This window comes from Aedes albopictus, chromosome 3 (genome assembly GCF_035046485.1).
Source record: "Aedes albopictus strain Foshan chromosome 3, AalbF5, whole genome shotgun sequence".
Taxonomy (NCBI): Eukaryota; Metazoa; Arthropoda; class Insecta; order Diptera; family Culicidae; genus Aedes; species Aedes albopictus.
In genome coordinates this window covers 84436027-84459103 of record NC_085138.1, presented here as the reverse complement: position 1 = coordinate 84459103, position 23077 = coordinate 84436027, and the positions used below count along the sequence as shown (strand labels likewise).

Genomic DNA, 23077 nt, shown 5'->3' with positions numbered 1-23077 from the left:
ATTTTTTCGTAATTTTCCCACTCAATTCGTCCATTTTTCAGCATAAATTGTGCCTATGAACTTCAGTCATTACGTACGTCTAACATATCATTTCGGTTGATTATCAGAAAAACAACAATACTCGTGTTCGTAGAAATTAAAAAATACGAACGATACACAACATTGAAGAAAAAAAAAATATAAATCTTCAAAACCTTGCTGTTGGGGGCCCACTTTATAGGGTTTGCCCCGGGCACCCCGAAGCCAAAATCTGGCACTGGACGGGTAGTGTATGTAGGGATTCCTCTTACAATAACTTCGTGGATTTATTAGGAAATTTATGGAGGGCATTTTTGAAGGAATTTCTTCGGAAAACTCTACATTTCTTGAAGTTGATATTGACGTACCTGAACAAATTTAAAAACAAGACAAAAACTGATAAAGGCACTGAAAATAACCTCTAAAGTAACAGAACTTGTAGAAAAAAAATCAGTATCCTAAGGAATATTACTAAAGCTACTTACTAATATTGGTATGTTTCCGAGTTGACGTTTTCTAAACAATCCATAGTGTAATTCCTGAAAATATTTCTGTCTAAGCCCATGCGATTTATTTTTTTATAATATTTTTTAAAATATTTCATGCTAAACGATTTGCTGGCAGATTGATTTAAGATTTTTCTTGTAAAAGCTGTTTATTCATTAAGAAACTTCTCAGATTTTTTTATTTCAGATGAACTTCTTGTGAAGTTTCTGTATCAAATATATATAGAACATTTTTTGAAAGATAACTTCAACTTGAGCATTTCAACTAAAAATGAATTATATAAATTGTGTTTTGGTTTTAAATTTTGATTCTTCCATAAATTAATTCATGAATTTTACTAGGAAATCATCTACAAATAATTGGTTTTAGAAATTTCTCCGGGAGGTCCACCACAATGTGCCTACTGATTCCCTAAAAAAGCCATTTGTAATAAAACCCAAAAAAAAATATCCACCAATTTAACTAGAATAGCTTTATTTTAATTTCGTCGAAAATACACCTAAAAGTACACCTAAAATGTCCGTAACTATTATTTTTTTTAAGATTATGTCTGCTGTCCAGAAATTTCATTAAGAATCACTACATAAATTCTTCCCAGGATTTCTCCATGTACATAAGGTTGTTCTATATACTATGCACATTATGCAATCATAATAATCTAACAGATTCACATGCTCTGTTATACATTCCTGTCTATTCTGAAAACCGTGTGATTCAATAATTATATGTGAATCTTATCCGTAGTCCTCAATTATCAAGTGTACTTGTTAGCTAAACCCTTAGGTAAATTTATTCAGATTTTCAACGAGTCTTTAGGCGTTATCCCAAAATGAATCCTCAATCAGAATCAGCTTAAGAACCACTGGCCCAGCGAAACAAACAAGCGGTCGGTGCAAAAAGCAACTAACTAACTATGACATAACTTTGGTATCAAACCGCCGCCGCAGGTTTGCAAGACCATACTAAAAAACCACTTACTAAGGTGGATACTAAACTAACCGAATGATCTCCGTGTGTATTTCTTGCTCTCGTGGTATCCCGCCTTTATGTGCTTTGCTCGGTTAGTTTATAGTAAACTCGGCGTTGGGCTAGGAGGCTATGATGCAGAAATACCTAGTAGATACGGAGCCGGTTTGAACGAAGCGCCCGCCGCTGCTGCTGCTGCTAGTGTATATGAAACGAATCTGTGCTGCTGGTTTAGGGCACGTCTGCTCGAAGCTCGGTACATCAAGCTCGAAGGTTGATGACGACGGACGAATGGTCGGTGTTTTGGCTAAGATCTATGCGCTGCACATCATTGTTGTTAGTGATTTGTGAGAAACACGAGAGCAGTAGAAGTGCTAGGTAGGAAAGATTCGCTGTACAGGCAGGCGAGTGTGAAGCGTGATTTCAAATTTCAAGGCAACATTGTGCGGTGTTTCGCGGCGCATCTTTCTTTCCCTAATTAGCCAAGACAATGAATAGGGGATGCCATGTGAAATGTAGACGTAATTCTGAAATCGTTTGCAAGATAATTTTCAAAATGTATCGATATATCTGGACCATTTGCACTCCTGAAGTGAACTGGTAAGAAGTATGCATGCTAAGGTCAACATCTATTAAATCTATTTCCCTTGTGGTTGTCTTAGCCATCGACTAAATAACGAATGATACGAACAAAGTACGCCTAAGCCCTGAGACAAATGAGAAGTGTTAAACTAAGCATGCAAACCGATCTGTTTTGCGTTATGTTTACGAAGGTCCCTGTGTTTGGAAACACGATTGCTCATTTCGAATCTAGTTTAAGTTATAAGTCGGGCTTAGACAAAAGCAGTCAATATAAAAGTTTGATAATATCTTTAACAAAGTAGCTCCAAGTTTACTTCTCTTTTTAACCTTCTTCGTACATTAGCTAACACTCACTATACGCTGACGTAGAACCCGCTCCGCGTGCCTATCTGGGTCATTATGACCCCAATGCACGACAAGCGTTAAAAAATATGAATATTTGCGTTTAAGGTTTCATCAAAAGTAACTGCTTAGAGGTGTCAGGCCATTCGGCCGAAGGTCATTAGGCCGAATGGTCATTAGGCCGAATGGTCATTAGGCCGAATGGTCATTAGGCCGAATGGTCATCAGGCTGAATGGTCATTGGGTCTTCTTCTTGCCGTTACGTCCCCACTGAGACAAAGCCTGCTTCTCAGCTTAGTGTTCTATGAACACTTCCACAGTTATTAACTGAGAGCTTCCTCTGCAAATGACAATTTTGCATGTGTGTATCGTGTGACAGGCACGAAGATTTTTTGATTTTTTATACCACCTTGACTTGAGATTAGTCACTGTATGACTGGTCATTGATCACTGACGAGGTGATGAAATACGGGTCTTATTATTTTTGACTAACTACAGACACACCAAGTGTCGCGATATTCGGAGTTCCACTATATGTTACATAGTGGCTGTGAGTTTTTTTTGATTAATTCATTGAATTGGTTACATTTGTGAAGTACTCGATAGGTTAGATTTAGCTTATATTAAACTTGTATTACCTATCTACTGATCAGGTCTGCTACTCGGCAAATTTCTAAGATTTGATAATTGTCTTTATCAAATCTAAGATATTTGATCGGTCAGGTACGCGCATTCTAAATCCGAAAAATTGGATTAATGTACTGTTAGCTGATTAAATATTGAGTTTCTGGATTAGGTGTTATCGACAGCATATATCATCGTCAGGCTACACTGCCCCTATTCGCATAACAGTCCCATGTTTGCTGGGTTTCCTATTCACATGGGACTGTTGTGCGAATAGGGCAGTACAGCTTTGCGCTGATTTTGAGAAAACTAAATGTATGTTAAAAGATAATATTTGTTTTAACCAAGCCCGACAATAAAACTACCATGTATTTTAGCTTTGGCTGCGCTAAACATACGCTGATGAGTTTGTTTATCTACCACAGAACAATACTAAATCCCATACAAATTTCAATCGCAATACGAAATGCGGAGAGTTGCGTGCCGAACCAAAATTTAGCATAATTGTTACAGACGCTAAAACGGATCTTTGTTCCGGTTTGTAATGCAATCTAAAATGATTTTCCCATACAACGTTGGGTTATGCCTATACCGCCATTCCATAAGAAATAGAACAGCGATACAGTGTACCTCGAATATCATGATATGTACTTGAATGTTAAGACTTTTAGTTTCAAAAATTCACCAAATTTTCTGAAAGTTGTAATAAAAATATAAAAACAGATTATCCCTTCGATCCCAAAACCATAAAAACGTAAAAAAATAATGTTTTTGCAAATTTGTTGCATCCAAACACAATTAGACCCTTTCAACGTATTTTTTCCGGAAACTACAATACAATATCTAATTAATTTTCTGTAATTTATTTTCTGATAGTAACAAACCGGGTAGAGTCAAATAACAAACCAAGTGCAAAATAATAGCAAGTTTTGGCATCATATCTCATCTCATAATTTTTAAGTTATTTACAAATACATACCTGTGTAAATTAAGAATATGACCCACTCTGGCGCCGAACTGGCGAACGCATTTTACCGACAGCAGCGACACGCTTGACTCGCGGTCGAACTAATTCACTGCCACAAACCGACGGGTAACTATGATTGAAAAAGAAAAGTATAAACAATGAAAATTTTGAACGAGTTCCAGACGTCATTTTCTTGGTACTCCGTAGTGCCACGTCCAAGTGTGTGGAATACATGAATGCATTTGTTTGTGGAAGTTAGTCACGTTGTGTTACATTGGGTGATTACAGGGTGCGGCAGGAAAAAATGCGAAAAGTTCAAGGCACTTATACACATTAAATATGGGATATATAAAACTATTTTTTCATGACAGTGTATCAGTCAATGTATATATTCTAGCATTGAAAAATAAAAATGAACATATTTGATGTTTAACAAGTGATAATGTAAGCCTTATAAGCGGGTATCAAAAAACTGCGCGCCCAATGGTCATTAAACAAAATGGCTATAACAGTAAAAAAATTTGCTTAAATTCGATGAACAACCAGACCAAACTGATCCAGAGCCATGTAGTTTCACATACTAGATGAAATAAAAACATATATTTGATGATATTGCAGAGCAAATTAAAAATTTTGTTTTGCCAGATACGAAATTTAGCGACCTGTGTACTTTTCTGCGGTTTAAAATTTTTGATTGTCTTCAGCTTCAGGCGCCGCCCTGTAAATGTTAGTGACCAAAATGGATTTTTTTAAATTTTACTTTTCAGAAAACTAGCCTATTAGAGATCATGGAACGTTGAAACATAGATTGGTTAACGTCAAATGGACGAAAATGAGGTTTGAAGTTGAAAAACACTTTCGCATTTTTTCCTGCCGCATACTGTAAACCTAGAAATTATATTGGATAACGTTGGGTCGCTTACTTAAAGCCCAGGGAAGGCCACGGTTTTTCGTGGGAACATTACTTTAACAGAAAAAAAGCTACTCCAGCTCATGTTCCACAAGGGTTTCTTCCTTGAGACAACTTTATCGAGGGATATTCCATCAACATCAAGTTGTGAGTGCAACTAGATTGAAATGTGTTACTCTTCGATTAGTTTTATGTAAATGCTTACACCAAGCTTTAGCGTAGCCAGAACTAGTCTCTGGCATAGCAAAAACTCACATCCCAACCGAGATCGCTGAAGTTTCTTCTCAGGGCCTGTCCATAAACTACATACACTCCCGTTCAAAAGTTTGGGGTCACCCCCTCAAAAACATGTCATTTTTTTAGGCCCATATCTCCGCCAATTTGCGTCCGATTTCAAAACCCTAGGTTTCATTCAAAAGATAATAAGTCAAAGAAACTTTGAACATGATTTAAAAGAAACTATTTCAAAAAATTTTGTATGTAAACTTAACCCAAAGTTGCCAAATTTTCTAAAAAATGAATATAAACTTACGGCAGTGTCGCTGGAAGTTGGGTCGACCAAATTTTAAGATGAGAGCGGTAATATGAACCATTTTCTATTAGCTTTCAACTGCTTTTTACAGAACTTAGCTAAAAAATCTAGAAAAAAAGTTATTAAGTAAATTAATCCTTGATGTCATCGACCAAAAGTTTGGGGTCACTATCGTAAAACATGGAAAAGTGATTTGTTGATATCTTTGTCATCTTTTATTCAATTTTAATTCTTCTTGGCTTATTTGAAACAAAATGAATTATACTTACTGCATAGACATTGAACCACACATATTTGTTGAAATTTACATACTAAAACTTATCGTAAAGTTGCCTCATTTTTTGAAGCGTGGTAAAATGTGCTTACTTTATACAACATTTTTATATACAAAAATCGTTAAATACGTTAAGTTAAAGACATCAAACGTAAATTTAGTTAATTATCTTTGAAATGAGCCAAAAAGAATTAAAATTTAACTATAAATGACGAAGATATCACCAAATCACTTTTCCATGTTTTACGAAAGTGACTCCAAACTTTTGGCCGATACATCATATTGAGGGGTGACCCCAAACTTTTGGTCGATGACATCAAGGATTAATTTACTTAATAACTTTTTTTCTAGATTGTTTAGCTAAGTTCTGTAAAAAGCAGTTGAAAGCTAATAGAAAATGGGTCATATTACCGCTCTCATCTTAAAATTTGGTCGACCCAACTTCCAGCGACACTGCCGTAAGTTTATATTCATTTTTTAGAAAATTTGGCAGTTTTGGGTTAAGTTTACATACAAATTTTTTTGAAATAGTTTCTTTTAAATCATGTTCAAAGTTTCTTTGACTTATTATCTTTTGAATGAAACCTAGGGTTTTGAAATCGGACGCAAATTGGCGGAGATATGGGCCTAAAAAAATGACATGTTTTTGAGGGGGTGACCCCAAACTTTTGAACGGGAGTGTATACTCTGTTGGGGGAGGGGAGGGGTCTGGCCAAAGTCTACGGTCCATACAAATTTCGTAAAATTTTGCATAGACAAAAATCTACGAGAGGGAAGAGGGGTGTAGGCTGAGATTACCAAAAATGTGTCTACGAAGTACTTCTAATTCAGTGAATGTTCTGATGATCACCACAGTGTAAGTTGTCCGGACCTCACCCCGTGCATCAACCAACATAACGGTTTATAAAAAAAGCTTACGATAATTCCCATAAACACCAGAAACAAAACGAGTTTTATGGTCTGTTTCAAAGCACTTTGACTTTTTGCTACGTCAACCTCCGTCTCTCTCAAATGATGTCTACTACACAGCAAAAACCATAGCTTACTCGATTATTTTTGTTCAAATGGTTCGATTTCCCGCTGCATGTGGCGTTGTCATCGAACGAATCTGTTCGCCAACAGATAGTATGAGAAATGGAAGAGTGGGTTATCTTGTACTTAAAAATCTTTGTTATTTATGAATAACACCAAATAACTCGTCTGCCGGGGCCCGTGGCGTAGTGGCTACACGTTTGCTTTATAAGCAGATGGTCATGAGTTCGATCCCAGCCCCGACACTTTCGTCAGTTGCTCTTTCCCCCTGAGAGCAGCTGACACTGACCCTCTTCTGAACCAATGGCTCAAATGCACCCGGATACTTGGACATCGGCAAACAGCAACTCATAATGGACCCCAATCGTACTGGTAGCAGGAACAACCAACAGCCACACATCAGCTTCCTCGTGCTCATCATTCTACCATGATAGGATAGAAAGTGAAAGCAGCGCAACGGCAACCAGTTGGATATAGTAGAATTAGAATAGAATACATTTTGGCGCTGTACAAATTATAAGTAAAGCTTCCAATTGGAATCGCTCACCCAGTGCCCTAGTGCGCAAAAGAGCTGTAAATTAGGTTATGTGAAAAAAGAAGAAAAAAAAAACTCATCAAGAACAAAAAATGTTATAATTGTGAAATTTGTTATTTCTAAGTTATTATTGAATAACGATAAATAACTGAATAATAACAAAATATGTAATCATAGCAAAATAAGTTCTTATGAGTATCCCGAGTACAACAACATCCCAACGGCATATTTTGTAATCTTAACTTATTTTGTTATTGATAATTTTTTTCGTTTTTCCTTGTTTTGTCAGAGATAATGATATGAAAAGGTTATTGATGAAGAGCAAATTTTGTTTTTGTTTTGTTGGGAATAAGAGCTGAACGTACAAAAAAATAACTGCATTTGTTCTAGTAAAAAAGTAAATTATAACAAATTTTATTATTATAAGATTGAAGCAAGGACAAAATATTTCTGAACATAAAACACATTTTTTTCCAATCATAAGAACAAAATCACAGGCGACTACATACATGTCAGCTTCGCTTACTCACAGTCTCAAGTAAAGTAGTGCGAATATTTTCAGGCCCCTGTTGTTCACGACCCTACTGTTTTGTGTTTGTGCCTGCTGAGGTGCAATCTTCACCATTGTTCATCTCTGTTTACAGCTCTATTGTCCACTAGAGCGCTACGTGAGTGATTAGAATTAAAGATGGTCAGTGCCAATCGTTATCGAGGGCAAGAGCAACTGAGCTTGAGCTTGATTGACCGCCCGTAGATGCTACTCCAATAACGCCAGACCAGCTACACTCACACAAGGAACCAATTAGATATTTGCCGGAGACTAGCAGGCATCTTTAGTGTGTGCATTTTGGTGATATTCTATTTTTAGGCGACAATTGAGCCTGCCACGTCAGCTTGCAGGTCAATGTGGGGAATGGTAAGCAAGTGATGATTGCAATCGTTTGTATCCACAGCAGACCAAATATGCCTCTGCGACTGTATAAATTCATGTGGATGTCGAAGTGTTGGTGAGACGTGGTTGGCAGAGGGTTCACAAATTGTTGTGTGGATGCCAGACGTAAGATGATAGATTAGTTTTATTATTACTATGCAGCTAATTTATTTATTTATTTATATATTTGATTTGATCCATCTGACATAAAAATTGTCTTAATGAATATAGACTTAAAAACATACTTAAAACAATACCGCATAGTTCGCTGGATTGCGTAACTCGTAGGCGTTATCTGATAGATTGACACTAGGGGTAGGCGGGGCATTATGGACACCCGGGGCAGAATGGACACCCTCAATATTTTGAAATATGCGAACTTTTTTGAACTTTTAATGAATGGAGAATATAGTCCATTTGTCTAAAACGTAGTTTCAGGAAAGAAACATTCGAAACATGATTCGAAATTAAAATATACTTGATTTAACACGAAAAAGTTGCGTCCTCCGTTTTTTGTGCATGGAAATTATAATTTTCACACCACCTAAAATAATATTTAGTGATTAATTTATTGCAGGTCGATTAAAACCTGATATTTCTAGAACACATGCAAGTAGTTTTGCTGTATCTACATGCTTAACATGTTTATATTTTCTTCTTTATTATATCAAAAATCAAGTTTGGAAATATCTTCTGCTGCCGGGTCAAAATGGACACTCACCTTTTCGAAAGAAGCGGCAAGGGAAAAATATAACCTAAATCACAAACCAACCAAATTCTTCGATTTCAGAATATTTTCGGTTAAATGTTCACTATAGTAGACATAGGGTGAAACAAATTGGCCAAAAAACGACAGCAGTGGAAAATAGTTGTTCTAGGCTCAGCTGTACATGTCGACAAAAACGAAGCTTTATCCAAAACAGCCTGAATTTAAATTAACTGAACAAAAATGAACTACTTCGGCGTATTATTCATCCATAATAGTTGTTTTGTAATGAAATGACTTTATAGGTGTAAATAATGTATGAAATTCGTAAAAGTCTCATGGTGTCCATATTGCCCCATGGGGGTGTCCATTCTGCCCCGTATGCTTGAAGACGGTCATGAAAAACTAACATTTTTCATAACATTTTTTGAAGTGGATAAATCATTTTTCTTCGTGAGCATTCTTATGCAATAGATGCTTAATAGACTTTAAAAGGATACATGTATCAAAAAACTAAACTTTTTTGACATCTTGCCAGGTAAAGTTGGCAAAAACCTTAGGGTGTCCATATTGCCCCGCCTACCCCTATGCTGTGAAAGTTGGAAGAATGGGAAACGGCATTTTAACCGTTTATGGTTCTAGCGATAGCTATGAACGGACATATACATGAGTTGTATATGTAGAGAGGAAGTAAGTATTTAGAAAGATACAAAGTAGGAGGAAATGTACGGTCCGGGGATTGAACCACCAGGAAATCAGATTCATGACCATCCGTTTACGATGTAAACGTGTGATCACTGCACCACGGACCCTGGCTAGCGTCTGCGCTTGTGTCTTACTCTTTGCCAAATACTCTGCACCAAGTTGTGCAAAATAGGGAGGAATAATTATCTTTAACAATTTGGTTCATAGCTTAATTTGACTTCTCGATTTAGTCGTTTTTAGGTAATTATTATTTAAAAGACTACAGAAAGTAAAAGTAACCATATCGAGTTTTTGGACCTGGGATCGAATCCCACTCCCGACAAACTCGCAAAATGTGAGTTCTTCCTTCGGAAGGGAAGTAAAGCGTGGGTCCCGAGATGAACTAGCCTAGGGCTAAAAATCTCGTTAATACAGATAAAAAAATATTGAGTTTTAACTTTACATATAACATTGGCACTATTCATATAACACTAACGGCTGACATGTATCAATTCCTTTAATGAAACAGTTGTCAACGCATTCACGAATTCCACAACATCGTTCGCCGTGAGTTTGTCAAACAACCCTGTTAATTGTTTTTTAACGACCAATAACGCGATAGCCTTTTGTCATTTTCGATAATTACTGGACTGATTTCAATTAGGCGGTTACAAATATTTATTTCACTTTTTGTCCCACCACTTTTTGACTGGTCGAGGGGGGGATAAAAATAATAAAGCATTTAATTTGAAAAATATTAAAAACTCATCGGATTTGTTGAAGAATTTTGAGCAATACTCGAAATTTTGATAAATATTGTTTTATCTGCCCCCTCAAAATGCAAAATCCAACCAAAAATTTTTGAAGGGGGGGGAGACAAAAAGTCAAAATAAAATTTGTATCAGCCTTACACTTTACAATATGTTGTTATTATCTATGACCACTGGCCATTTTCATTTCGGCTATTAATTGATCGAGCTAATGATCGGTATATGTTGTCAAACTATTCGCCAGTTTATATTTATAATTGCTGTTGTTTATTCCAATATTATGCTTTACTTTTTTTTAATATCCAAAACTTAAAAAGTTGGTCAAAAACCATTCGAATCAAATTTCAAATCTGCATGACTAAAAGACTCGAAAGCTAACTTATCCTCACAGCACTCGGACTGTCGCAAACCGTAGAATTTCTATATCTGTCAACAATCGTGTTAGACGCATTTCAATGTCAACAACTTTGAAATAGACCATCATTGAACAAGCCACAACTCGTTTCGTGTTGCCCATGTACTAAAACTAGCATCTGCACCCGAACAGGTGTGGTTGACTAACGAAGGCTAGAGTTAGACACCTTTTGCTAAAAGTTTCCTCCACTCCACAGGATACATAAACAACATCCAAAAAGATATAGTCAAATTTATCAAGTAGACCAGAATCGCAACAAGTTAAAGGCATTAGCTGATTTGACTCACCAGTAACTGATCGTCTTGTGTTGAGCTAAGCCCCATTCATTTGCAATCAATTCGTCATCGTTTGTATCCGAACTGCGTGCGTGTGCATGTGCGTTTGATGGGAAATCCACAACATCAACAAACTTACGCACCACCGCAACGCCACCATTCGACATTGGCATTGAACATTTTCCTTTTTTACGTTGTGCTGTGTGTATAGCTAATTTGCGCGCGAGCCAAGATTCTGTGCGCATACGCACGCCGCGCGACGACAACCACGCCGTCGGTCGTCGTCATCGATGATCGTGCACTTGAACTTTGAAAGCATAACTCAAAATTTGTGTTCGGTTTGAATGTTGGTACCGGTTATTTCCCTTTGAGTTTTTTTTTTGTTTTTCTAATTTTTGGTAAATACTCATTTGAATGGTTCATCGGATTTCGGAAACAGCTTGATTTGGCCAAATGTATATTCTACCAAAGGGCTTTTTAGGAGATCTAATCGCTTAGTAGAGCTAATCCAGACCAACGAATGAAAAGTTCAGTGCCTACCAGTTAACCAACACGAACGGCTTACGATTTGGAAGTTCTATCAAAAGCTCAAATCATTAAAGTTGAAATGTGCGGGTTAAGGGAGTAACAGTGTAAGAAACGAAAGGTGGAAGCAGCATTTCGACGAACACATGAATGGCAAGAAAATAGCAAGCATGTTGGTAGGTGAAACTGATTGAGACATGGCATCAACTAACGATTGACGAGTCATGAAATCCGAAGACTCATCAGTGGATGTTGATGTTGTGTCTAGAAAATGCGATCATCAAAATGACAATGTACAAAACGCGCATAGAACCGGTGGTCCTCCATGAACATAAGACTTGAACTATACTCGAAGAGGACATGCATTTGCAATTTCTAGGGGGGTTCGAGCAATAAGAATGAATTACGAGCTCGCTGCGGAAACGGCGAACCCAGCACTCAGCATCCAGAAAATGATCGTAATCGGAAGAATGCTATGAGTTGTCAGAATACCGAATAGCAACCTCGAAAATATTGTATTCGCAAGAGATCCTGATGGAACAAGTTAACATGGAGCACAACCGATAAGGTGGACTGTCAATGTCGAAAGTAATGGACATTCCCGAGGTATCGGAACTGCAGGTAGAATAGAAACGACTAATATTGGTAAAGTTTCTGGCACAGCCCAATGATACTGCTTTGATTACCCTTGATCATAGCGATCAGAATACACGTGCCAGCAAAGTTCCTTTTGATCAATCGATTACGTGTTTCGGATGACGTCGTTATTTCCCGTGCACTCAACTTCCTTGACTTGTCACCACCGCACCGCTACCGGTGGTGATTGCTTGGCCATAAAAAGGTTACCCACAAAACATTAAAAATGCACCTCGCATTCTCACCGTGTGTGATCGTTGACTGACCACTACGTAGTACCGGTAAGCAACGCTGTGAAACTCTACCGAATCAATATGATTGATATGCAAGGTTCAATGACACGGTCGTCATTAGAAACCCATATCACCGCCGGTCACATCATACCGTAGGTGATCATCACTTTGAGGCACGTTTCACCGGTGTAGTTCCGCCGACGACGACGACGGTGATCGATTTTTTGCCATTTGGCTACACACCTAACATACATTATTGGTTCTGTATTCGCACTGCGACTATGTATGAACGAGACCTATTAGCATCATTTATTTCGAACCGGCACGCGCGACGCCTCGTCAGCCATGGTTAGATATTGAAACAAGCGCTAAACGGATTGTTTGTAAACAAACACTGTTTGGTTGGTGCCGTCGATGGTTGGCCTGATCGATCGAGTGGCTATGGAGGTCTATCGAAAGCTAGGCACGTTCTAGTTTTATCATTATACTAATGCTATGAACGGCTTCACTTTCATTTGAAGAAGCTCGGTCGAGGTCTCCTTCTGCTTGGTGGTTAAGTACGCGGCTAAATGAAAAGATCATTGTCATACGTTAGAATAAGAACAGTACATATAACGATCGCTACCAATCGAGAAACTTTCTCATCTAAGTTTTTCTCATCTTAGTTATACAGCGGAAAGTGTTCGAACCGGTCAAACTGTTGATCAAACCTGGTCACACTAAGGGGCTGTCCATTAACTACGTAAGGGTTTATAGGAGGAGGGGGGGTTTGAGAAATCTTACGCGCCATACAAAAATATTTGGCTTTCCATACAAAAAATCTTACAGGGGGGGGGGGGAGTCGCTGTCGAAAAATCGCAAAAATTTCCTTACGTAATTAATGGACAGCCCCTAACGACTTGTTCAGACTTGTGTTATGTTATATCATGACTTCAATACCTAAATGATCAATTGAGTAGTAGGGTGAACCGCCAATTGTTCCACATCTTAAAAACTTGTTGCACATCTCATAAGAAAAGCATGGAGTGTCCAACAATTGGCCAGTTTTAAGCCGTGGAGTTTTTGAAATTTTCAGTCAGTTGCAAATGTTTACATTCTTGATACTTGATGAGCTACAACTCGTAGCGGTGAGTCTATGCCGAATGAAGCAATCACCAGTGGTCTCTGCCATCATGGGCCAATCGCTTCCAGTCGTCCTGAACGTTTAGTATGCTTAGATCCTCCTCAACTGCAAGCCAACGTGTACGCGGGCTACCACGAAACCGACGGCCCCGGATGAATATAGTTTTAGCTTGTCGTTCCTGCGGCATACGAGCTATATGCGCAGCCCACCGTAGCCTGCCGTGTTTTATGCGCTTCACTATATCCATCTTTACATACTTGGTACAATTTGTAGTTCATACGACGCCGTCAGATGTCGTTCTCCAGTTTACCACCGAGTATTGTTCGCAGCACTTTACGTTGGAAGACTCCAAAGGCTGTCCAATCAGCTTCATTGTTTCAGGCTCGTACAACGTATTGTACAAAACAAATTTTCGTTTTTGTTTGCAGCCTAGGATACTTAAGATGGTTTAGCAGACCGAAAAAGACTCAATTCGCAGCTGCAATCTAACTTCTCAGCTATTTCTGAACACACAATAAACAAATCAGAAATGTTAGAAGCCTATTTTTTGAAGAACATTATCAATATCGTTTGAACGGAATAGCAACAATCACTGCACATAAAAAATCTGCGTTTTTGCGTTGCGCGATAACGGAGTGATTCGTAATTTCATACTGACATGAAAACTTTCATTGCTGGCCACGCCCACCTTCTCCGTTATCAGCATAGGAAGGGATGTGATGATATGTCACCTCACAAGAGGTCAGCGACTCACCGACACCCCCATAGGTGTCAAGGAGTTAAATATTTGGAAGGGATTGATTTGGAGTTCATTACAAGCCTTGTTATAAGCGAATGATGTGACAAGATTCAGATTAGATTGTGTAAGTGTATTTGAGTAAATCATATAGATGTGTTGGTATGAGTGGAAGTGTTTAGTATATTTAAACACCAACGTTGGGGGTGATGGAACTAAGAGATTTTGTCTCTTCATGGGCCTTTTTGTTTCATGGATGGGGCACAGGCATTTACACTGTGTCCTGGCTAACAAGCCTAGGCTTCAGCGCCATTGATCGCTCTCTGAAACGATAAGATACACGTTAGAGATATCTATTCATCAAGATGCCAGCGACTCACCGACGCCCTCGTAATTAGAAAAGAGTTGGGATTTTGGTTCGGCAATAGTATCACTTTTATGACTTCACGAAAAATGCTGTAAAACAAAAAAAAACAGCACGCTCATATAATGGTAATTTAGAGGCCACAAAAATAGACCCACACTGCACTGTATATATTAGTACTACAAAATCTTTAGAAATTTTACTTCTTACTCAGTTGGTATCTATAATATTGGTGCTGCTTTACACCCTACATCTAATAACACACTATGGCGAAGCCTGTTTCCATTAAACACACTGTTCCGGACACAAATCATTTGGCCGAATACCGTTTGGCTGAATGCCGTTTGGCCGAACGCCGTTTGGCCGAATGGGTCATTTGGCCAAATTAAAATCAAAGGAATCCATAAGAATTTTGTGACATGCTAACTGCCAATATGATAATCAGAAATGTTTCCTTCTTTTAATCATAGGCTTTTTTTTTCTAGTCTTATCATTAAGACATTAGTTGGCGCTGTAATTGCCTATATTTTATCAGAGATTTTTCGTTCTTTGAAACACAGGTTGTTCTTTCGAGTTATATTGATGTGAGAAACAGTAGCATTATCACTTAAGTTCATAATTCATTTTCGGCCAAACGGCATTAGGGCAAATAACCCGGAACCTTATGCTTTAGAAAAGGAGATAGCTTCTTGCTGATGCACCTTTCGAAAAGGATACTTTTTATGCTTTTCTTTTAAGCCACACATTAAGCTAATCTTCTTCAAATTCTTCCAACATCGTTGATCACAGATGAATGCCTGGAGAAGTCACTTGGCAAAGCAATATTCTTCAAATGACCTTCGAGGTTTGCTACCAACAACTTCACTTCGCTGAGCAACTTTTGCTGTTGCTGACTTCTTCGGGCCAGCATCAAAACACCATCACTTGATCACTATAAGGTAAATATATGTAGGTTTACAAAAAACTAGTTATGCCCGAACTGCACTTGGCCAACTTAGATGAAAAATTCGATATGAATAAGTTCATCATCTTGAAGTCTACCTCTTGAAGTCTTGATTAAATTTGATAGAGATGAAATTCTTCTAGAGGAAAAGCACTAATCTTCTCTACTGATCCAGTTTTCGCTCCCTCTATACAAGTACCAGTTTTAAGGATGAAGTACACTGCATTTCTTTGCCGGCATTCATCAAACTTTGCTCATTTTTATGTGCTGATTGCATTTAGCAATATGAATTACTGAGTATCAGCAATGGTTTTTCAACTCGCTGAAGCATCTAGCAATTTTGACAGTTGATCAGCAACGTTGTGGTGAAATTCAGCAAAAATGTTTCTGAAATTCAGCTATTTCTTTTGATGATTTTTTGTGCTACAAGCATTTCAAAAATGTTGGTGTGTAGCAAAGATAAGAGCAGAACTCTTTTGGAGCGAAGTCTATTTAGTGTCTTTACCCTATTTGGTCTGATCCTCGATAAACTCAAGCTTACACTGTAGCACTGTAGTTTATTCGGTAAACCTAGAATCGGATTTCTTTTGATGTCCTCCTGATCAACTTCGCCGAAGACGAAATTCAAAGTAAAATGTCTAGAATCTAAGTGCAAAAGCAAATGGCTTGTCCAGGATTGCCACACATACAGATTAATCTGTATTTTACAGATTTTTACGGAATTTTCCGATACAGAATCTTTATATACAGAATAAAAGATTTTTTTGAAAACTTAGAAATTATACAGATTTTACATTAGTTTACAGATTTTCTGAAACAAAATACAGATTTATACAGATTTTTGAGCCAAAGTCAAAATACAGCCAAGTTCAAATGCAGATATACAGATTTTTTATACAAAAAATATGCAGATTTAAGGCTTTTTACGGCATAATCACCATCGGCAGCCATGTTGGATATGTGATTCTAAATTTCAAAGTGATAATTCTCAGCCACGAAAGCGAATATGCGAATATGCATGAAAAAGTATTATCCTATATACTCACTAGCAGTGATTGTGATGATACTTTTACAGCTGCGTTACTGCAGAATTATCAGTTTTTTATCACTTCAAAAACGCGAGGCAAATAATCATTGAAAAGCAAAAAGTCAATGATTCGTATGAAAGCTCAGTGATGCATCATGACACCTTAAATTTGGCAACTCTGCCCTGGGCTTATCATCGGATAGCTCTTTACGTTTTTATCTACTTTGCTGAAAACGAAATTGTCCTTTGTGATATGATTCTCGAGAAACAGAAGCTTAGAAGTTCTAAGACTCAATAGCGCCACCTATCAGATATATTTAGAATAACTAGTTTACCATTGGATAGCTCTTGATGTCCTGATCAACTTTGTCGGAGACGAAATTTTTCTATGTGGTTTTTTTAGGATTCAGCAGTTTAGAGTTTCTCAGACACATTAGGAACACCAAGCAAATATGTAAATCTAGAGTTAACTAGTTCATCATTGAATAGCGAATTTATTCTATGTGGTCTGATTCTCGAGATACAAAATTTTCTTTCTACAATTTCTAAAACATGCTAGTGCCACCTAGCGGATAAACCTAGAATCAACTAGTTCATCGTCGAATAGCTTTTGAAGTCCTAATCAGCTTTGCCGGAGATGAAATTCTTCTATGTGGTCTGATTCTCGAGATACAAAATTTTGGAATTTCTGAGACTCACTAGCGCCACCTAGCGAATAAACCTCGAATCAACTAGTGTATCATCGAATAGCTCTTGATATTCTGATCAACAGAAAGCCAAGGGCTGAAAGTCTCTTTAATAAAGACAAATCAATCAATCAATCTGATCAACTTTGCCGAAGAACAAATTCTTCGTCTTCTTCTTTGTGGCCCGACGTTCGCATTGGAAATTTGCCTGCCTCTCTTCAACTTAGTGTTCTTTGAGCACTTCCACAGTTATTAATTGAAGGCCTTTTTTTGCCTGCCATTCCATGAATTTATACAATGATAATCTATGCCCAGGGAGTAAAGAAAAAAATTCCGACTGGAACGGGGTTCGAACCCGCCGTCTCCGGATTGACGATCCATAACCTTAACCACTAGGCTATCTGGAGACCCTCAATCTGGAGACGAAATTCTTCTATGTAGTCTGATTCTTGAGATACAGAAGTTTACAGAAGCTTACCTAGCGGATAAGCCTAGAATCAACTAGTTTATCATCGGATAAGCTCGTGATATCCTATCAAGTTTGCTGAAGACCACATAGTATGTGGTCTGATTCTCGAGATACAGCAGTTTAGAATTTCTTAGACTCACTAATGCCACCTGGCGGATAAACCTGTAATCAACTAGTTCATTGTCGGATAGCTCTTGACGATCTGATTAAATTTGCCGAAAATGACACTCCTCTATGTGGTCTGATGCTCGAGATACAGAATTTTAGAAATTCTAAGGCTCACTAATGCCACCTAGAGGATGAACCTGGAATCAACTAGTTCATTATCGAATAGCTTTTGATGTCGTAGAAAAAATTCTTCCATGTGGTCTGATTCTCCAGATACAAAATTTGGGAATTTGACTCATTGCTCAAATGAACTAGTAGACTCGCTAATGACACCTAGCGGATAAATCTGGAATCAACTAGTTCATTGTCGGATAGCTATTGATGTTCTGACCAACTTTGCCGACGATGAAATTTTTCTATGTGGTCTGATTCTCGAGATACAAAAGTTTACCATTTCTAAGACATACTAGCGCCAGCTAGCAAATAAACCTTGAACTAACTAGTTTATCATCAAACAGCTCTTGATATTGTAAAAAAAAAAAACTTAGCCCAGAAATAGTTTTTAGCTTATGCATTGCAAAACCACGAACGCGACAATTCTGGCAATGGCTGTTGACGCGCCACCTGTCGAAGCAAAATGTTCCATGATTACTGGCGCCGCCTACTGGAGCAACTATATACTAAATTACCTAAATTCTAGGACTTTGTGACGTATTTGCGTGTTTGGTTGTTATGCCACGGAAAAATTTGCATGCGTTGGAATTTTCAATACAGTTTAATTTATCCAACCCTAATTACGGGACATGACCAATTATACTTGATTTTGCATTTTTAAACGCATTTCTGAATCTAATCGTCAGCTTTGGTAGCCGCCAAAGTCAAGCACACAGAAGCATTCTCGCCCCGACTACGATTGGCCGATTTCAGTCAGTCACGCACTCGATCGTTTTCCTCCAGACACCCGGTGTTGTGGATTAAAGTGGTTGGTGAGCCGTACAGGAGCACGTGTGAGTATATTTTAAGTTCGGTGGATAGGCACACTCAAAGTGTTGTCGGTTCGCGTTGCTGGAGTGCGAAAAAAGGTTTGCTAAATAAGCTGAAGTTGAAGCTCTTCAAACGTTTTGTTTGTTCTCGATTGTGCAAAGGCGAATGTGTGCTTGAATGGCTCGCCGCAACGTTGATGAACATATGTATCAAATTATCGGCTTGATAATATCTGAATGATTGTTATTAACTGCAGTCTTGAATATTCATGAGCAGATATTTGTTATTGTTTGGTAATATCACGGAATGTATTCAATAACGGTGTATAAAAAAAAAATAAAAACACTTGATAAATTTGTCCAGTGTACAGCAACAATATGCAACATTGCGTCTATCGCTGACTGGGTCGAAGTTTCTTCTTCTTTTTTCCCTTCTTCTTCTTCTTGGCGGAACGTCCTCACTGGGGCAAAATCTGCATCTCAAGCTTAGACACAGACATGTTCAATGCTTCCAGTGAGCTTTTTCGTTCTTTGAAGGAAGCAAGACACTAGGCAACGGACTATCATGCAACGCCCCGTGGCACAGCCGCAAACTTTTCCTGACAGCGGGAATCGAACCCGCGCTCCTCAGCACGAAGCGACTAAGAGCTTGATGACACTCGCCGCACGACCACGGAGCCACACTAAAACTTAGTGTTTTATGAGCACTTCCACAGTTATTAACTGAGAGCTTCCTCTGACAATGACCATTTTGCATACGACCAGTGGTACAAATTCGTTTAAACGCACATACTTCTCAAAACATTCTCTTTATGTTGCTGCATGCTAAAATTTATGATAACAACGCTCCAAGTATCACTATTAAAATGGTCCGGATCGGTCAGGGCATTCCGGAGTTATGGCCATTTCAGTGATCTGGACCAGCAGCGGTAAGACTGGTCGTATATAAAACTGAATCAAGCCCCTTTGATGTGACACATCAAACAGCAGCTATTTTTTTGTAAGTATGGTTGACGAATTTTGTGTGGAAATCACTGGTGACCATAAATTCTACGACGTCGGTCGAAAATTCAAGATGGCAGCCTAATATTTCAAGATGCGACACCAAATTCAAGATGGCGGCTATGTTATAGAGTTTAAGGCTCTAAAACCATGCAATACGGGGTATATTTGGTATGGGGAAGATGTCTGGAGTCCAAAAATGGTGACCAGAATATACAAAATGGCGGTCTTAAATCCAAGATGGCGACTCAAATTCAAGATGGCGGCTGTTTAATGGAGTTTTAGGCTCTAACACCATGCAATATGGGGTGTGTTTGATATGGGGAAAATGTCTGGAATCCAAAAGTGGCGTCCAGAATATTCAAGATAGTGGTCAAAGTTTCAAAATGGCGGCTCAAAATTCAAGATGGCAGCTATTTAATGGAGTTTTAGGCTCTAAAACCATGCAATATGGGGTTTTAGAACAGGAAAGATGTCCGAAGTCCAAAAATGGCGACTAGAATATCTACGATGGCGGTCTAAACCCCAGGATGGCGGCTCAAAATTGAAGATGACGGCTGTTTAATAGAGTTTAAGGCTCTAAACCATTTAATATGGGTATATCTGATATGGGGAAGGAGTATGGAGTCCAAAAATGGCGACCAGGATTTCCCAGATGGCGGACTTCAATCCAAAATGGCAGCTCAAAATTTAAGATTCCTTCTTATTTAAGAGTTTAAGGCTCAAACATTCAAAGCCAAATAAACGATATGATTTCTGGTCCCATGAAATGGATTTTTGTTAAACGTATGAAAGTGTAATATTCATCAACATGCCATTTGAGTTTTGTTGAATTAGGTTTTCAAAGGCACGAGAAAGACGCCATCACCGCTAGGTGGATTAATTTGGTTTTTACAGTACATACGCTCTCCACATAGTTCAACAAGTTGCCTAAAATATTGCCGAAGACAGCACATCAATCGGACAAACCGTTTCTGAGATACATATATTTTTTTAAATTTTCAATGATTTTCTGCTTAGGCTCTTGTCAAAAGTAAGGCTAGAGGCAAAATGACGAACTTTTTGGTCATAAAAAATGCATATGCAAAAATTGATGCAAATAAAAAAATACAAAAATAAAATTTAAGAAAAAATCAGTAATTTTCAAGTTTGTGTGACCAATTTTTGCCTGTTTCACCCTTTATATGGTTATCTATTCTATGAAAAATGCTTATTTTTGAACCCGAAGGTGTTGAAGAAACACACAAAAGATCTCGACTTTGAAAAGGTTGAAAACTTCTATCGGTTAAAAATAAAGGGATTTTATTAAAAATTGGACATAGGTGTTAGAAAGATTTTGTTATTCGTTCAATTTTATAAAACTCGTCCAGTTAACAGAATACGAAATGATAAACTTGCTACATAAATTGATACCCAGCTTCAAAGAAAGTGTCTCAAACCACGCCAACCTATCGGGATCTCTATCATCCCGTCATATCTGCTCCACTCATTGCTTTAGAGTAATTTTCTTTAATTGATCAATCAACGCGCAACAGTCTACATAGTAGGGTGTGGAGCCGATTTTCGTTATGGGTCTATTTTGTATGGAAGACAATGACACAAAGTTGGTAAATATTTCAATTTACGATAAAATTTACATGGTGATACATAGTTGATAATGCAATGTATATCTAAGTTTCAAAGAAAATATGTGAACAGTGTAACAGAACTTGTTCCCTCACCCTAATTTCAACTATTGCGCGTTGGTTGATTGATTGATTGAAGGAATGCACCCAAGAAACGAACGGAACAGATGCAAATTGATGCTTGCAATACCGTAGAGAACTTGAGCGTGTAATGACGCTACCGTCCGAGGTCTTCTGATCAACTAACAAAATGTCACTTTATTGTTTCAGCAAGATTGACAACGAGAGACAACAGCCGGACATCCGCCGGACACGTGTAGCAGAATGATTTGAAGCAGCCCGAACCATTCCCAACCGGTTGAATCTTGCTGAGACCTCTGTCGTCTCCTGTCTCGCACCCTCACCTGTATCTGCACTGTGCACTTTTCAAAAGCCTTCACCATGGATAACGATAGTATCGTAGTGGACGAGGAATGGACCGGCAACCGGTCGACGACGGTAGCTCTATCCAGATCGTGTCCCACTGAGCTACCAACGGTTGTTCAATATTTAAATGGTAATTGGATACTTGGATATGTCCTCCATCCCTTTCTCGTATATGTCAACGCTATAAAAAAGCTATTCAATTCCGTTGCAGGATTGGACACCGCCGTTACTGTGATCATAGCCATAACCATCGTACTTAGCTTCGCGACATTTGTGATATGCGGCAAGAACATCCGACAGGTGCTACGGTACACACCCAAGCGGTTCAAATCCAAAACCATCGTGGTGCTGATAATATATCCGGTAAGTGCTGCCAATGATGTGGCATAGCAACCTCTGCCATGCTATGGTGTACATTAGGGTAGCCGAAAAAAACAGCAACTTCTCATGACGAACAGCCTTGCACAATTTAGGGTGAGTGCCATCAGTAAAGCTCACGCTTTCCAACTTCATCCTATTCGAAAACAAGCGATTACGGCACCGATTAATTTCGTTCTTTTAAAATACAAAAATATGAAACAAAACAAACAGTGTTTCAATTTTTTGTTTTTCGTAGGATGAAAATGGGAGCCACATGCTTAATAAGGGAACCAATATCCTATAATATCAGAGATAAGGCGTCACATTTATTCAAAAGTTAAACATTCATACTCTGGTGTTAATTTATACTAGTCGAAGCAAGAGTCGAAGTTGAAATTTAATAGAGATACATCGTAAAATGGAAATTGAAACTCTCAGTATGTGATGCAAACTCTGAAACAATGTTCTTTTTTCGATCACCCTAATTCACATTTATTTATCACCATAAAGGATTCAATATTGAGCTAACTAGTTTGTACTAATCAAATGTTGTACATTACATGCCACGCCTCCACATAAACCCCGATGGCAATTATGACGATGATGATGATGATGATGATGATGATAATAATGACGGATCCGACGTGGTAACAGGTAGTGACAACGTTGGCGATAATATCCGCACTCGTTCCGAAATCATACTTCATATGCGATACGGCATCGCATATCTACTTTATGATCAGTGCCTACGTATTCTACAG

The 23077-nt window shown here is 38.2% G+C and overlaps 1 protein-coding gene across 1 annotated transcript in view; it reads left to right on the top strand.

The window, feature by feature from the left end:
* LOC134289826 (organic solute transporter alpha-like protein) overlaps positions 1-23077 on the top strand; it is a gene marked incomplete at its 3' end in the record, with an annotated part of 35184 nt that extends 12107 nt beyond the window's left edge. The window contains 3 exon segments of the mRNA XM_062856406.1: positions 21801-22086; positions 22168-22319; positions 22971-23077. Coding sequence (XP_062712390.1) covers positions 21972-22086; positions 22168-22319; positions 22971-23077 — 374 coding nt within the window.